Source organism: Epithele typhae, assembly GCF_022376455.1.
Source record: "Epithele typhae strain CBS 203.58 chromosome Unknown BXZ73scaffold_44, whole genome shotgun sequence".
Lineage (NCBI taxonomy): Eukaryota > Fungi > Basidiomycota > Agaricomycetes > Polyporales > Epitheliaceae > Epithele > Epithele typhae.
The window spans coordinates 98307-115271 of record NW_025954235.1 but is presented as its reverse complement, the minus strand read 5'-3'; the positions used below and the strand labels follow the sequence as shown (position 1 = coordinate 115271).

The 16965-nt window shown below is 56.5% G+C and overlaps 3 protein-coding genes across 3 annotated transcripts; 1 reads left to right on the top strand and 2 right to left on the bottom strand.

The window, feature by feature from the left end:
• Window positions 1-409: 409 nt before the first annotated feature.
• BXZ73DRAFT_91411 (glutathione-S-transferase) lies at window positions 410-2652 on the top strand (the record flags this gene model as incomplete). The annotated part of the gene is made up of 4 exons (XM_048025965.1): window positions 410-514; window positions 581-683; window positions 738-1201; window positions 2557-2652. 4 exons carry the CDS (start codon window positions 410-412, stop codon window positions 2650-2652), a joined length of 768 nt encoding a protein of 255 aa, XP_047875384.1.
• A 343-nt stretch (window positions 2653-2995) lies between these two features.
• On the bottom strand, window positions 2996-4914 carry BXZ73DRAFT_50792 (glycoside hydrolase family 13 protein; the record flags this gene model as incomplete). The annotated part of the gene is made up of 10 exons (XM_048020507.1): window positions 2996-3080; window positions 3138-3270; window positions 3327-3627; window positions 3687-3742; window positions 3793-3872; window positions 3924-4065; window positions 4120-4220; window positions 4288-4468; window positions 4589-4738; window positions 4836-4914. The coding sequence occupies 10 exons, from the start codon at window positions 4912-4914 to the stop codon at window positions 2996-2998; spliced, it is 1308 nt and encodes a 435-aa protein (XP_047875383.1).
• Window positions 4915-5929: 1015 nt separating this feature from the next.
• BXZ73DRAFT_91410 (uncharacterized protein) lies at window positions 5930-9700 on the bottom strand (the record flags this gene model as incomplete). The annotated part of the gene is made up of 12 exons (XM_048025964.1): window positions 5930-6124; window positions 6303-6763; window positions 6834-6861; window positions 6974-7426; window positions 7475-7571; window positions 7911-7954; window positions 7986-8081; window positions 8132-8261; window positions 8314-8542; window positions 8591-8792; window positions 8845-9356; window positions 9529-9700. The coding sequence occupies 12 exons, from the start codon at window positions 9698-9700 to the stop codon at window positions 5930-5932; spliced, it is 2619 nt and encodes an 872-aa protein (XP_047875382.1).
• Window positions 9701-16965: the final 7265 nt, after the last annotated feature.

Sequence of the window (16965 nt, the reverse complement as noted above, 5' to 3'; positions counted from 1 at the left end):
GTCAGATGGTCGTTTGCTGGTCATCTCACGTTCTGCACTCAGTGTACCCACGATCATTTGCACATTCACAGATCTAATAATTGTCGGGCCGATTAAAAAATGATCGCCAGATTTCAGCTCAAGACAATAATTGATTACATTTTCTCTACTAGACGAACCATGATCATGTGTTATATCGATGACGAAAACAGTTCATATCGTGATCAACGAGCGCTTTGGAGATCGTGTCCGTTCTATCTCGCGCGCGTTTCGTGATGGCGCCTTCATTCTCAGACAAATTATCTTCTATTTGCGGCTTACTCAGATGTGGAAGATAGCGTGAGGAAAGAAGCCAGTGCCGCTACATCTCCCTCACGATACGGGCCACGGCTATATCTCGTTTCGCTTTTGTCTCGATCGAACGAACAACATGAGTATCCCCGATGCGCAGATATTCCCTCATGCCACCGGTGCTGCTGGTCCAACTGTCGATCAACACCAAACTCCTCAGGACCTCATCTTCCACGCGGGATGGGTACGTCTCACTCAAGACTATACCCTTGGACTCATATTAATTTCGTGTTCCTTGTCCCTCCCACAGTTCTGTCCCTTCGTACAACGCGTATGGATCGCTCTTGAAGAACGTGGCATCCCATACGAATATAAAGAGGTCAACCCGTACAAGAAGGAACCTCGCTTTTTAGGCAAGCGCATTTCTGTAGCCATCTAGGACTACTTCTTCACTCCCTATCTTTCAGAGCTCAACCCCAAGGGTCTCGTCCCCGCGTTCGAGTACAGGGGACAGGCGCTGTACGAATCGCTCATCATGTGCGAGTTCCTCGAAGACGCCTTCCCCTCGCACCGCCCCGCCCTACTTCCCGCGGACCCCGTTCTCCGCGGCCGGGTCCGCATCTGGGCCGACTTTGTCAACAAGACGATCTCCACTTCGTTCACGCGCACGTTGATGGCCCAGGATCCCGCCGCGCAAGCCGCCAGCCTCCAAGAGCTGTACACGGGCATCCGGACTTTTGTCGCCGAGGTGAAAGGGCCATACTTCCTTGGAGACGAGTTTTCCCTCGCGGACGTCGCGATCGCGCCATGGATCGTACGTGATTACATCTTACAGGAGCACCGGGGGTACGATCGTGCCGCCGTCGGTGTGGATTGGACCGAGTACGCCGACAGGATCGTAGCGCGGGAGAGCATCACAAAGACGACGAGTGTAAGTGCGGTCTTTGGCGCTGCCGGGATGCCGCACTGATACATCATCGCGCGCAGGAGAGAGCCAAACAGGAGGACTTCTGGGGGCGCTACCTGCGCGACGAAGCGATGAGCGAGGGGGCGAAGGCAATTAGGGCGGGGAGGCCATTGCTCTGAGTGTTGGTTTGCAGGTTGTCTATCATTGAATGCTGGCACAATCGGCGCGTATACATCATTGACCATCTGCACTGGATCCTCTATTCCTTTCAGGATACGCATTGTGTTGGGCATCGACTTCCTCACTGAATGTAGGACCTCATCAGCACGCAATCCCGGTCCCGGACCGCTGAAGTTTCTCCATTTGCTTACCTGTTTTCACAAGCGGTTGACTCAGCAGTATGCTTCAGAGACGCTGACACGGGCGCAGTACAGACCATTGAAAAGGAGGCCACCTCGACGTGACCGATACGACAGAACAAACCAAACCAAGCTCAACTCCTCAGATATACGTCACTACCCAACATGAGCAGTTCCGACGCGAAGATATTCCCCCATGCCACCGGCGCTGCGGCGAAGACGGTCGAGGCGCACCAGGCGCCTCAGGATCTCGTGTTCCATGCGGGCTGGGTACGTCACTCGCAGCTCGATACTAGGACGCCAATGTTCTGACCTCTTCGCATCTTCTCTGTGCAGTTCTGTCCCTACGTCCAGCGCGTGTGGATCTCTCTTGAGGAGCGCGGTATCCCGTACCAGTACAACGAGGTGAACCCCTACAAGAAAGAAGCCCACTTCCTCGGTATTTCATTCCCCCGACCGCTCCGTGTGCGTGCGCTGCACTCGCTCACCACCGCCCCCACGCAGAGATCAACCCGAAAGGCCTCGTCCCCGCGATCGAGTACAAGGGCCAGGCGCTCTACGAGTCCCTCATCCTCTGCGAGTTCCTCGAGGACGCCTTTCCGACCTACCCCTCCCTGCTCCCCGCGGACCCGCTCCTCCGCGGCCGCGTCCGGATCTGGGCCGACCACGCGAACAAGGCCATATCGACGAACTTCATGCGCACGCTGATGGCGCAGGCGCCGGAGGAGCAGGCGGTGCGCCTCGAGGAGCTGTACGCCGGCATCCGCGCGTTCGTGGCGCAGGTCCGGGGCCCGTACTTCCTCGGGGACGCGTTCTCGCACGCGGACGTCGCGGTCGCGCCGTGGATCGTGCGCGACTACGTTTTGCAGGAGCACCGGGGGTACGACCGCGCGGCGGCGAGCCCGGCGTGGAAGGAGTACGCGGACAGGATCATGGCGCGGGAGAGCGTGGTCAAGACGATCAGCGTGCGTGTCCACTCTGTGGGTTCGTACAAGGGTGCTTGCTAAATGGTGCTTGCAGGAGAAGGACAAGATGGAGGGTATCTGGGGTCGGTACCTGCGTGACGAGGCGATGAGCGAGGGTACGAAGGCAATTAGGGCTGGCCGGCCTTTCTGAGTGACCGCGCACTTGTACTTCTGAGTGAATGACAGTCGTGCTTAGTGACAAGAAACCAAGCCCTAGTCCAGGGCAGAACGTATTCCACCATTAAAATACGGGGTAACCGGAACGTATAACATAACGAATGCGAGGTTAGAGTCCATCCAGGAAGCGCTGCGATGGTAGGAGTGTGGTGGAGGCTCGGGTTAGTGTGATATAGTGCAGTGCGTGGATGAAGTCCGTGTCTATCGTGTAAGTCCGGCGGAACGGAGGAGGGAGTGGAGAGAACGGACGGCCCCTCGTAGCCTCGTGCGCATCGTGGTCGTGGTCCATCGTAGCCGTGCGTGAGCGAGTGGCGAGCTTATGAGAGCTTCGCGCCGGTGTGGATTGCCATGGCGCTCCGCGCACCGAGTTTGAGGGTGACGTATCCGCCAGAGACGGTGTACCTGGTACGTAGCGTACAGTCAGTGCCACGGTCGATCGCAACATCCCGGAACACTCACGTCGTGCCCGTGCACTTGCCACCGGAGCGTGCGCCACCGACGACGTCGCAGTACTTGCCGTTGGGCAGCGACGTCTTCACCTTGACCGACCAAGTCGAGTCCTGGTTGTTGATCGCGACATGGCCAAGCGAGCCTGCACGCCCACAGTCAGCTTCGCATTCTTCCGATCGCCTGGTAAGAGGTGCTTACCACGCCCGAACGAGATGCGCTGCGACGACCCAGCGGACCAGTTCGTCATCGCCGCCTTTCCGACCTTGTTCCGGAAGCCAACCATGCCGGAGATCGCGGTCCAGCGGTGTTGACAGAGCCAGCCGTTGGCGCCGCCGTTGCCCGAACAGGTGCCGTAGCCGTTGTTCGGGCCTCCGTCGTCGGTGGTCGAGTACGAGAAGCCGGAGAGCACGGTGGGAGTGCCGAAGGGGTGGGCGAGGGAGAAGACAGATGCGAGCGTGTAGGCGTTCTTGGCCGACGTAGGCTTGAGAGTGCCGGGGTTCTGAGACGTGGGGGTAGAAAGTAAGAATAGGTAGGCGCGCAGAAGGCATGGAGACATACACGCTCGGTGTCGTGATTGGCGACGAAGACGTTGGCCTTCGAGCTGGAAACCCAGCCTAACGAGGGAATGAAAGCACGATCAAAGTCAGCGAATGAAGGCGCTTACCACGACCATCCAGAGTCTGCAGGTTGGAGAGCTTGGTCGTCCCGAAGAAGGCGCTCGCAAGAGCGTCAGTGTACCGGAACCTAACACACAATCAACGAAACATCCTGGAAGCATCATTCAAGGGCACTTACTCCTGGACGTCACCGACGGGGGTGTACTGGTTCGGAGTGACAGGCTGACCGGATCCGAAGACGACCTCCTGTGTGATGTAGATGGACTTGCCGTTCTTGTTAATCCGCGACAAGATGTTCTGAATGTCGGCCACGGGCATGTCTGATTCCGTGTGTCAGCGAGGCGTCATGAAGGCAAGCAGTGCAAGGCACTCACGCTTCGCAGCATCCAGGCGCAGACCATCAACGCCCAAGTTGATGAGGTCCTGGCCGTACTGGGCCAGCCGGCCGCGGACATAGTCGGTCTCGGTCGCAAGGCTGGGAAGCGAGACGGAGTAGAGCCGGTCAGCAGCACTCATGATTGAGGCCAAAAACGGGGACGCACTCGGCAAGACCGGCGAGCTCGCAGAACTGGACCTCGGTCGCGTTGTTGTAGTTGTTGATGCCGTGGTGGCAGGAGTGGAAGTCCCAGCCGGTGTAGGTGCCCGGGTAGACATACTTCTGGAACGAGGAACCGGCGGTGCCCGTGCCCGAGGTCTGGCCTGACATGTGGTTCCATACCGTGTCTGCAGAAAGACGTGTTGCCGATGAGCGCACGACTCCGGGAATAGGCGAAATTGGGGACACAGGCGAGAGTCTGGGCTTTGCAGCGCGCGCGGGGGCAGTGCGAGGAAGAATAGACGTACCGACAATAACAAGCACGCCGGCCGAGTGGCAGGTGTTAATCATGCTCTGGAACGCATTGCGGTCGCCATGCTTGGAGACGAGGTTGTAGGAGACGGCTTGGTAGTCCGTCCACCACTGGTTGCCCTGAATGTGCTCTTGCGGCGGGCTCACTGCGCAAGGGGAATGGCCGGAATGAGCTCGGGCCGTACAAAGACGCCCAAAGGCCGCAACGGGGAAGGGGCGCGGAGGGATGGACGGGGAACTGACCAGAGACGTAACCGTAGCCTGCGGGACCGATGAAGTTCGTGCACTCGGCGGCGACGCTAGCATAGCTCCACTGGAACATCTCGATGATGACGGTCTTGGAGTTGGAAGGTGAACGGGCATCGTGGGCGTGGAGGTCACGCGCGGCATGGCGAGCAGACGCCGGGACGGGCGCGAGGGCGGCGGCGAGGGTGACGAGAACGGAGAGGGCAGACCAGGAAGGCATGGCGGGAAAGAAATTGCGGCCTGCAAAGGAGTGGGCAGGAGGTATCGGGGAGAGAAGAGAAGGAGGCGTGAACGGCCCTGGCCCGTCCGCTGTGCTTTTGTGGCGACGCGGTGACGCTGTGATTCTGAAGGGACGCACGCGACCGGAGCCGCCGAGGCGCTGTCCCCGATCACGGCGTTCCCCGAGGTTGCCATCCGCCCTGCACTTTTCGTCGCAGGATCCGTTGCAGACTTTCTTTCCGGGTTGTAGCCCTTTGGCATGCGGCGCACACGTTGTTCAAGATGCCTCGAGTCCTGGGGATCATAAAGAGCGGTATCAGCCTCGGAGTAAATCAACGCAGCACACACGCACAGAGGCACACACGCAAGCTCGAAAATAGCCTAGATGTGCGCGATCCCTCAGACAGGAACCACTGGTCGAGGAATGGTCTCAGTTGGAACAGATGAACTGTATCCTGGATTCCTGCCCAGTTACGTACCCATGCCAGACTCGCTGGTGCCACAGCTCGTAGCCAGCGAAAGTTGTCTAGTAAGTACCTGTGGCAAGAGATGGGGAGCTTGTTATAAGACGCCTTCGAGAAGCGCACCATACTATATTGTGTACGTCACATTCCATCTATGCGATCGATGAAACATGACAAGAGTCGTCCTCGATAAGAGCAAGTACTCGCGGGGTCACGTCACATTCCATCTATGCGATCGATGAAACATCATCTGTACTTTGGTCCTACTTCTAAAACCTCTAAAACCTCTAATTTATTTTTAGAGATTCTTAGAGCTGCTTAGAATTTTTTAGAAGTGTTAGAGGTGATAGAAGTTTTAAGAAGACTTAGAGAAGGGGTAATTTGCTTCAATAGAACAAAGTATATATGCTATTTTAGTATCTGAAAAGTATGGTAATCAATGTAAGAGTTTACATAGTACCACTTGAATGCATCTAAAGTATTGTAGTGCCTCCAGTTCTTCAGTGATTTTGTACCATAGTAAGGTATCAGATGGCAAGAATGAACAATAGAGTCAAGGGGGATGATGTCTACTGAACGATGGTTATGGTTCATCTCTGGCTTCTGTGAAGACTGCAGCAAGCGACGGGAGCCGGAGAGACGAGAGGACGTCAGACAGATGGATACGAGGGGATAATCATGAGCATAAACAGACGAATACGACGGCTACAGGACTGTCTACAAGGCGTGGGAATGAACTGTACAGTATGAGACGGTGGCTAGATCTCGGCTGCATGCGCACAGAGACGCCGTGAACTAACAGCTTCACCACCCACATGCCTGTAAGCTCATCAGGAGCATCCGATACAAAGTCAAACCATTCAACTAAAGCACATTCATGCAAAAAGTAGTCCGTATTGAGAGAAAACAACTTACACAGCCTTGCCACTGCCAGACCGTGCATCACATCATCCTCTTCATCCACCTGCACCAAAACAGTGTCATATCTCGGCTCACGTCGCATCCAGTTTGGAGTGCAACGTATTATCTCTGAGTGCATACCACCTGGTAGACTAAGCTCACTTGGAGCAAAATAGGTGGCATGTGCACAGAGATAAAGAGATATTTGTGTCTCTAGTGAGATCCAAGGGCAGTCCTCAAGAGGAACTGCCTCCAGATCTCCCAAGTGACCATCCTCTTGTTGGTGCAGGAAACGACGTACACGAGCAACAAAGTCAGGAATGGCAAGCTCCACAGCAAGATCTGAAAGTCGTGTACGTGACACTAACCATGAACCAGTCAGAATAGCCATAGTATATGTCATAAAACTTACCTGGTTTCACTGCGAATGTAACCTCAGGCTTGGTATAGATATGAGGCACCTGGGGTTCTTGTTCAGGATGTGGAGGTAATTTTCCAACCTAATAGAAGTCTCATCAGAACAGGAGGAGATAATGAGCTGTGTTTGCTTACTTCTCGCAACGCCCAGTCAGTGATTTCTCCTTCAAGGAGACCCGATCGGCCTAGCTCAACCCGAAGTGCATTCAGCTTGCTGACCCGTATAAGACGTGTGAGCACCTGTGGAAGTGCATCACTGCGGTTTGATGCTCTCCAAGGTCGCTTAACGGCCTCAATGTGCTTTGACTCCGTAATTGATGTGCTTAGCCTGATAAGCGCACCAAACAAGATGATAGCCTGGGGGAAATGAAAAAGGCCATGTTGCCGAGGGAGAGACACATCATCTCTCACACCTGCCTCAATGAAGACAGTACGCAGGACACAGAACTCTTGAAGCAGTTCCTCCATCCGTGCAACAGTCTCGGAGGTGTGAACAGACAGACGAGCAAGATATGCAAAGTCTAGAAAGACTCTCACACACTCGACAACATCATCTGGCACCAGTCCAACCAGAGCAGGGAGCAGCACCTGCAGTGTGTCAGAAGCATTCTATCATACCCTATACCACACACACACCTTCATCAGAGCCTTCGAGTCATTCCCTGTCCACTGGCTGAAGTGACGACCATCAGGGAATCGTCTCAGTGCAGTGAAGATTGGCACCACAGCAAGTCTAGAAGAACATCTGTTATGGCCTGCTCGCCTGTCTGGTTACGAGCTTCGGCGCGCACCCGCTACGGACGCCCAGCATACGATCGTCCGCCACTGGTTACCTTACATGACTTATATTCTCGCACCCGCTTCACTGTATCGCTACGCGATTGCCTCCTGGCTCCTCCCCGTCGCCTCTCCTTCCCGTCTCCCCGCTACCGCGAGCCTCTCCGAGGTCAAGCGCGTCCTCTAATCCGATCCCGCCTTTCCGCTCGTCTCCGACTAGCCCGACCTCCGCGCTCCCGCGCTCCGCGACCGTAACAACATCAGAGGAATATCACTCTCAAATGACTAAACATACTGCCGGTCCAAGTCATCAAGTATGCCCAAGGCTTGTCGTTTGGTCTCGGAGGATGTACTGCTCAATCCATGTAACCAAGTGGTCCTTGAACGTGCCCTTAACCAGCTGGTGAAGCAGGTCAGGAGTTACAAGGTCGTGGATGTCGGCCCGAGGAAAGGAGTATGTGAACGGCTGGGACAGACACATAAGCTTGCATATATAGTGATGAGCGCATAACTGACCTCTACGTCTCGCACCACTCCAAAAACATCCCAGAGAGTACCAGGATCAAACACATCTTGGAGATGGTCCGTAAGAGCGCGAAAACGCGGTGTACCCTGGTTGTCCAGCTCGTCAGGAAAGGCGAGGCACCTACGACACATCAATGAGGCTCCATGGTGACCACAATAACTGATATACTCACTTCGGGCACCATCCTTGTACAATGCCAGACACGTACACTTGCTCGGGATAGTCGGCTAGAAACGGCCCAATGTCGAAGATAGCAGCACACCAGTGTCCATTGGGGCAACGCAACGGGAGCGGGATGTGCATATATGGTCGTAGTGGTAAGAGAATGTGCTTGATGACGTCGTGGTAGACCTGCTTTCGGAAGAGATGAAATTCCTTGTTGTTGGCCTCTTCACGAGTGCCTGATGAGATTATAAGCAAAGCACGCATTTGCATATAGATACGCTCACCTTTGATGATTGGAAGAAAGGCGAGCACAGAGACGGTGTCAGAATGAGCACACCGCACACCATTGTGCATGTTTCCAAGGGACGAGTAGAGCAGGTGGTATGCTCGGTTTCCAGTCCCAACCGAAACCGTTGTCTTGTCCGCACCGAGCATCACTGGGCAGAGCATGGCACCGTGAGTGTTAGGGTCCTCTGTGATCTTGTCCTATACAGGGAACCATCAACATGAGGAGAGCGAGAGCTATCAAGACACATACCGCTTCATCCCATGCCCACTGACCAGTCATAAGATCGGAGAAGACCCGCCGACCATCTGCATCAAACACCGCCTTTGGAGAGTTGTCCCAGTGCCCGTGGAGCTCCGTGTTGCCAGCCATCGCACGGATGTTCTCAATGATGTCCTGGTAATGAATCGTATATGACTCACGCTTCCACTGTGGGCTGTTGTTGTCGACCGGGCCAGTCCAGCGAATAGAAAACGATTTGTAGGGCACCCCACCAACCGTGATCGCGTCAATAGTGGTGACGAGATGCGTGTGTGATTCAAAGATGGGATCCGCATCGTCGTGACCAAGGAGAATGTCGCGGGCATGGATCGCGGTGAGAATATCATTTATGTCGGCCACGGAGCCTTGCATTTTGTTGTAAATGGTATCGGCGAAGTCCAAGGACGGGCGATCGGCAAATGGGGCAGTGTCGAAGCGGACATGCGGTGCAGGAGGAGGAGCGTAGTTGTCCAGGAAGTCGCCCCGCTCATCGCATGGCCGGCCTACATCATAATCTCAGATTACAAGAAATGACAACATGTAGCAACACATACCAGTGAGATCGGGGTGTTCATAGACAGTGTTTGGTGGCGGAGGAGGTTTTGGATGTGAATGATGGTGACGGACTAAGGCTGTTTGCGGATCGATCCACGGATGATCCGGATCCAAACCCACAGATCAGGTGACTTCCGGGGCTTGATCCAGATCCGCATGGCTCAGAGTCTCCGGAAGAGCCGGATCCGCGGGAGCTGGAGCCGTGATCCGTGGGTGGAGCCTCAAAATGAGCCGCAGAGTGTGGCTCTGTGTGGATCAGCGGCTCATACAGATCAGTCCTAGGCAAAACCATGTACTTAGGTTAAGATTAAGGCTGTGAGGGTACATTATAACAACTTTTTCATATACAGGACCCCTGAAAACACCCCTCACAAGGCAGATGGGAACGTGTGGGCCGGACGAGCACAACCGCGGCGTGTGGAGGGCCAGACGCGCTGAGGCGCAATCCGAGAAGGCAAGCGCGGGGCCATATGGGGCACGCTGTGAGGCTCAACGCACAAAATACCGACATGATCGCAATCACGGCAGGTGGAGAGCTGCCAGATACGTGGCTGAGCGAAGAGGCAAGCACACGCGATCACACCCAGCGGTGAGATCACATAATTGCGGCAGGGAGAGGGCCAAGGATGCAATGACATTCGCCACATTGGTGGCACGTTAACAGGCTACAAGTACAGAAGCGAGAGGGATGATCTAGTCAGAAACAACAATCGCCACAGTGCCACTGTCCTCTGCAGCACGACGAGCAGTCATGCCCTTCTTGTCCTTGAGGAAAGCAACCATTTCCTCCTCGGGAAGTAGACCCGGCACGCGCGCCCACGAGCCGAGGATCGTGTTCGCGCGCATAGAGTCATTCCCGAGGGAACAACGGAGGCGGGAGACAGTAAGACGGCCCCGGGAGAAGGCCCGCTTGGCATCTGTCGAGCTAGCTGGAACAGGTCTGCATCAGGTGTGAAAGGAGATGGCGATGCATGAAGACGACTTACCAGGGATGGACAAATAATTGAGGGCCATTCGGGCAAGGGCCGTGTTCTCCGAGCCGCTCTTGAGTGCAGCGTTCCAGTATGCAAGAGGATCAGTGATCGTGAGGACCGGGGGAGCATTCAAATACTCCTCGAGAGCATCAATGGCATTGTCAGCACGAGCGCGTGAAGCGATCACTGCAAAGAGCTGGGTCAGAATGGTCAGCAGTGCATGGTGGGACAACAAGGTGTTGGCATGGCTTACCGTTGCACTCGCGCTGCGGCATGTGCTGCCAGGCACTGAAGGCCGCCTGGGGATGGAAGCATTGAGCATCGCGCGAGATGCGGAGGCCGCCGGCGGGGTTGGAGGAGGGGGAGGCCTGTAGTGCGCGGCATAGTCGTCAGTGATGAGATCACGGGCCTCAGTGATCCAGTCTTCCGGCCAGTTGGCGTTCCGGAAGTACACTAGCTTGTATGCGGGGTGTAGGACTACAAAGTATGTGAAAAGGCGTCAGGCTGGCATGCTAGCGGTAGCGCGAAAAGGGCACTCACTCATGGCGATGTGGTAGAGCGGTGTCTCATCGGTCTTGCTATAGTACTTGTTTAGCATGTCACGCGCGAGGGCAGCACCCTTCTGGACGGCGGGATGAAGCTCCTCCTGGTCGACAAAGTTGTCCAGGTGCTTCGTAAGTATGTCCATGAATGGGATCACCTCGTGCAGCAGTGCATGCGTGCTCGAGGAGATCTCATTCGTGGCGAACAAGAAGGGCTGCGGTGATAGGAGCAATATATTTAGTGCGACATGTGCGACAGAACAGACAAACGAACACTTACATCCATCAGGTGATACAACTGCTCGAGGATAGACCACTCCACTTCAGTGAGGATGAACCGGCGAAGACGGACGCTCTTGCCGCGGTTGAATTGATGCATATCGCAGAGCGAGGTGAGGACCGGCTTCATGTCAAGGGCCTGGCCGACAACTGCAACGAGGGTGTTCCAGCGGGTCTTGACAGAGCGCACGAGAACGCGTGCATGAAGCCCTGCCTCGTCCGCAAGGTGCTCGAGCTCTTTGCGCACGAGCGGAGTGTGCCACACCTTCTTCGAGAGCTTTGTGATCTAATGCGTAGTCAGCGGACACATATGAGGAGACAAAATTACGATCACGCACCTTGTCAAGTGCTGCGATCGCCTCCTTCAGCTCGTCAGAGGTGCACGGTGTCAACGCTGCGAAGTCGTCCTCCGACAAGAGTTCTTCAATGATATCATTGTTGGCGGCTTCCCGCGAGTCGTCTGCAATGTCATTGTCGTCATCGTGCTCCGATTCCGACAGCTCATCTTGGTCATCCTCGTCCTCGTCAACAGTGTTGCGGGCCTTGCGTGGGGTGCGTGTCTTGGTGAAGGGCTTGACTGCGGCCTGGAGAGGTGACCTTGAGTGGATACAAAGACTGGTAATAATATGTCACGAATGTACCTTGCTGACGAGGTTAAGTACGTGGCCAAAGCACCGAACGAAGCCGTTCCCAATGCGGAGGTTGGGATGGGTCTCGCGGAGGGTTCGCATGAGGGCAACATTGACCTCCGCATTGTCGCAGGTGACGCCGATAACCTTCAGGCGAGCTGTAACGGCCCGCAGGCGTTACATTGCCTCACGGACTCTGTCTCATGATTAGATTAGATATGTTCTGTTTGATGTACTTTGTTCCCTGATCTGGTATGTCTACTGCACGCCTCGTTTAGGTACTTTCTCGTTCGCATCACACCCGGCCTCGTGCTCTGATAGATCGTAGATAAGATACACTTGTACTCTGTCACTTATACCGGCGTCGGCGCAGTCTGGCTCCCCGCCGAATCAACTTCTCTTCTTCTGCTCCCCACGCTCCGCTTCGTCCCTCGGTCCCGACTGTCAGCCCCGTCGTCCGGCCATTACAGTTTGATTCGGCCGCCTCTTACGACACCCCTTCGACCTCTACGTCCCACGACCTACGCTTCTTCGGCGCCCCGCACTCTTCGCTCGCCTCTCTAGCCGTCCCGTTTCATGTCCCGCGTCGGCAGGACAGATCGTCGAATCCGACTGCCACCCTCCGAACACTCCAAAGAAGAGTTCGAAGAGACCCACGAGCAAGCCATGGACACCGACAACCCTCCGGTCAACCCACCTCCTGATGGCGACAACCCTCCACCAGCCGACCCCGATGGAGAGGAGACAGCCGAGGATAACGGGCCTTCACCCGAAGAGGTGCTAGTGAGCATGCTCCAAGCGGTACGTACTCTCCAACGTGAATCGGTGCAGTCCCGCGACAGGTTCAAATCCGTCCTTTCCAAACTCGAATCCCTGTCCATCCGCCGCGAGAACACCTCCGGCGTCTCCTCAGGCGGCTCGATCAAGTTCCGCGACCCCCGCACATACAAGGGGAAGCAGGTTGAACTTGAGCCGTTCCTCGAGGAGATCGACATCGCTATTCGGTTGCAGCCCTGGCTCAACGATGGCGATGACGAAGTTAAGATTGATTATTTCATGCTTTATCTGGGCGAGATGCCGCGCAATTGGTTCTCTGCGCTGCTCAAAAAGAATTCCCATCTGCGTGATGATTGGGAAAGAGCACGCGAGGCGTTTAAGACGCGGTTCGAGGACCCCAACCTCGAGTCGAACTACCTTGCCAAGCTCGAGGCACTCACGCAGACTGGTCCCTTCATGGACTACGCGAACAAATTCGAGGAATACCTGCCGTACGCCAGCTGGGGCGACAGGTACGCCATGGACCGGTTCTATGCGGGCCTCGATGATACACTCGCTACACGTCTCGCGGGTGTTCCTCGCCCCGAGACTGTCGCTGAGTGGATCCCTTTCATTCACGACATTGACAAGGACCTCCGCGTCCATCTCAAGGCGCGCGAGCGTCGCAACAAGGCGTAGAAGCATGCGTCGAGCTCGAAGTTTTCGAGCTCTGCGTCCGGCGCTACAGCGTCCGGTTCTAAGTCGGCGCATGTTCAGAGTGTGCCCTATGTTCCTCCGCGCAACAACGACGTCGTCCCTATGGAGATCGACGCTGTTAGGACGCATTCCAGACCCAGCACGGAGGAGCGCGAGCGGCGCTGCCGCGAAAACCTTTGCTTCTACTGCGGCCAAGGCCCTCACCAGCAGATAGACTGCCCGAACATGTCCCCCGAGAAAAAGGCCGCGCTCCGCGTAAGGCTGGACGCTCGCGCGAGGGAACGGGCTGCCACTGCGCCGCAGGGAAAAGCCTAGCCAGGAGACGTTCGCCCGTCCCAGCCCTCTCGGCGAACTCAGGGACTCAGGCGCCCCCGCCGATGGCTGGCTCGCACGTGCGGCTGGTTAACGGCGTGTGGGTTCCCAAAACGCCTGCTGGCGCACCTCATTTCCGTCTCTCTTCTCATGTCCATTCTGATCCCACGTCTCCCGACCATTTTTTCGTCTCCGTTTCCCTCCGTTTCCCTAACAGAGAACCCATAAACACTTATGCTCTCATCGATTATGGTGCTACGACCTCCTGTATCTCGCTCGTATTTGCTAACCGTCACAGCCTTGCACGTCGTCTCAAGCCGACGCCCATCCCAATCACGGCTGTGGACGATCGTCTGATCGCGTCTGGGCTCGTGACCCACGACGTGGTCACCAACCTCCATGTCCACGACCACTCCGAAACCCTTGCCCTCAATGTTGTCTCCGTGGCCTACCCCATCATCCTCGGAGCAGACTGGCTCGAACGCCACAACCCATCCATCGACTGGGCCTGCCGGCAGCTCTCACTGTCGTGTTGCGGCGCCGCCTCAGCACGGCCTGTCTCGCTGCGTCGTACAGGCATCCTCTCCCCTCCTACGCTCGCCTCTCCCCTCCAGTTCGTCGCTGCCGCCCGCGCCTCTTTGCGCGATGCTGCACGACTCTCCACGCTCAAGGACGAGCAACTACAGGACGCCGAACGGTCTGATCATCCGTCCCGTCCGCTCTCCTTCCAGAGCCCCTCCTACGTCTCCGCTACGACCATCCCATGGCACTCTCCACGCCCTACGACCCCGCCGTTCTCTCCTCGCTCGGCACGCAGCATCGGCTTAGGTCGTACTGCGCCTAGCGTCGACGCATCGGCCCCGCCTACCATGTCTACGCCCATGCCCACGCACTCCGGCATCAGCTTTGGTCGTACCGAACCCGCTCACGCTCATGCCCACGCTCCCGACTTCGGCAACGGCTTAGGTCGTACCGACTCCCCGTCCCCTACGACCCTCCGCATTTCCACGCTCTCCGCCTCCAGCTTCGCCGCTGAAGCCACTGGTCAACCGGTCGGCGTCCTGTGGTACCACGAAGGCGGCTCACTTGGCTACCGTCTCGCCGCGTCCCGTCTCGCACCACCGCAACCACACCCAACACCCTCAGACTTCGACGACCTCGGCTCCGCTGTAGACCCTGACACCGGCGACGACTACCTCAAGCATGTGCCCGAGAAGTACCGCGATTTCGTGTCGGTCTTCTCGCCGGTCGAGGTCGAACATCTCCCACCTCACCAGCCCGACTTCGACATGAAGCTCGAACTCGAGCCTGGCAAGTCGCCGCCCAAGGGTCCCCTTTACCACCTTTCTCAAGAAGAACGTCGCGTTCTATTCGACTACGTTGAGGACGAGCTCCGCAAGGGGTTCATCCGTCGCTCGACGTCGCCCGCCGCTTCCCCTGTTCTTTTCGTCAAGAAGAAGACCGGCGAGCTCCGTCTTTGCGTCAACTACCGTGGCCTCAATGCAATCACGAAGAAGAACTCGTACCCCCTTCCCCTCATCGACGACATCCTCGACCGCGTTCAAGGTTGCAAGGTCTTCTCGGTCGTCGACCTCAAGAGTGCCTTCAACCTCATCCGCATACGTGAAGGCGATGAGTGGAAGACGGCGTTCCGCACGCACCTCGGACTTTTCGAGTATACTGTTATGCCCTTTGGTCTTTCTAACGCTCCAGGTGTCTTTCAAGGTTTTATTCAACACGTTCTCCGCGACCTTCTCGACGTCATGTGTGTCGTCTACATAGACATCAGCAAAACTGCATGGAGCGCGCCAAGAATCCCAGGGATTGTAATGCACGGGCGTCTGGGCCGGGACATTAGGATTTCATTAGAATGGCTTACTATTGACTAGGACATAGCGCCGCATTACAATATCTGAGCGCCGTGCCAGGCATTGCAAGCCATTAGTATGGCATTATATTGCGCAGGGATGCGACGGGAGTGCAGCCAAGATGAGACAGGTCGACCTATCAAGCCTGTGTTTCAGTGTCGCTACGGCAAGGCATTCAAGAAGACATTGTCTTTCGCACTAGTACACATCTGTTATTCAATACAGTAAACCCGTCCGTCTCATGGGCGTGCACCGCGCCACCTGAGACGACAGTGCCCTACTAATCATGCGCGAGCTGCGGCTCGCGGTCTGTACAGAAGAGGATGGATATGTTGTCGTAACGCGCTCCCTCGGGGACCCTAAACGTTGCTAAGGCAGCGCACCATGTGCCAGCCCCGTGAGTGTGGTCCACACGCTAGGTGGATGCGCGGCGGAGTCCCTAAACGACCGCGGCCTCGTCTGTGAGCTCCTGTGCACACCCCTGCTGCGTCGCCGATCCCAAGCCTGCTGCCCAGTCCCATCGGTCATAGTAGATGTGCGTGTCTGTGAGGGGCCACCGCTGGCCCGCCGCACGGCGGTCTGGGTGCGCGGCCGCAACATCGTGGCCTGTGGGAGTGGTGCAGTGGGGTGAACGCGTGTCACGAAACGCCGAGAGGCAGGTACCCACTTGCAACGGTCGACCTGCAGCCTGGTACGTGTCTAGTATTGCTCTGTGAGAAGCGCTGGCTCTTCAGCGACCGTACCACTCACCCCGTTGCCGGTTCCCGGTGACGATGCGTCGAGTGGGCGTTGCAGAGCTCTGGAGATTACACGGTGATGTCGCCCTCAAACACCTCCCCCGTCAGGCTTGGGCGATGCGGGAGCTACTGCAAGACCTCGTGCTGTGCCCCGCGCTGTGAGTGGCACGGAAATGAATGCGGGAGGAGGAGGAGGAGGAGGAGGAGGAGGAGGACCGGGTGTGGCCGGCGATGCTCGGTGGAGGACACGGACGTGGTGGTTGCAGGCTGGGCGATGATGTCGAGGGACGCGCGTCACCGGCGGGGCGAGGCTCGCTGTGGAGGGTGTGATCGTGGACCACAATCATGGCAGGAATTGTGGTTGCAGATGTCACGGTGTGGATGCAGGAGGAGGCGGGGCCACCAGGGGAGACGACAAGGAAGGGTAACTTGCAGGGGTATGAGAAATTGTAAACAAAGTCGTATAGCTCCACGGTGACATTTGCAGACGTCCTTGTACAACCATGGGAGATGTCATCCCGGGTCACGAGGATGGTGCTAACCTGGATGTCAAAGAGGTCAGGGATCTCCGATGAGCACGCTGGTGTGGCGTTGGAGGCTCGACTCTGTGCAAGAAGTTGAACCTTGATGTGTCAGAAAGCGCGACTCGGCGAGTGTTTGGCCGTGCTGCAACAGAGCAGAGCTGTAGGGAACGGCTGTTTTGAGCGTGGGGTTCGATACGGGCCCAGGTTCGAACAACGCAC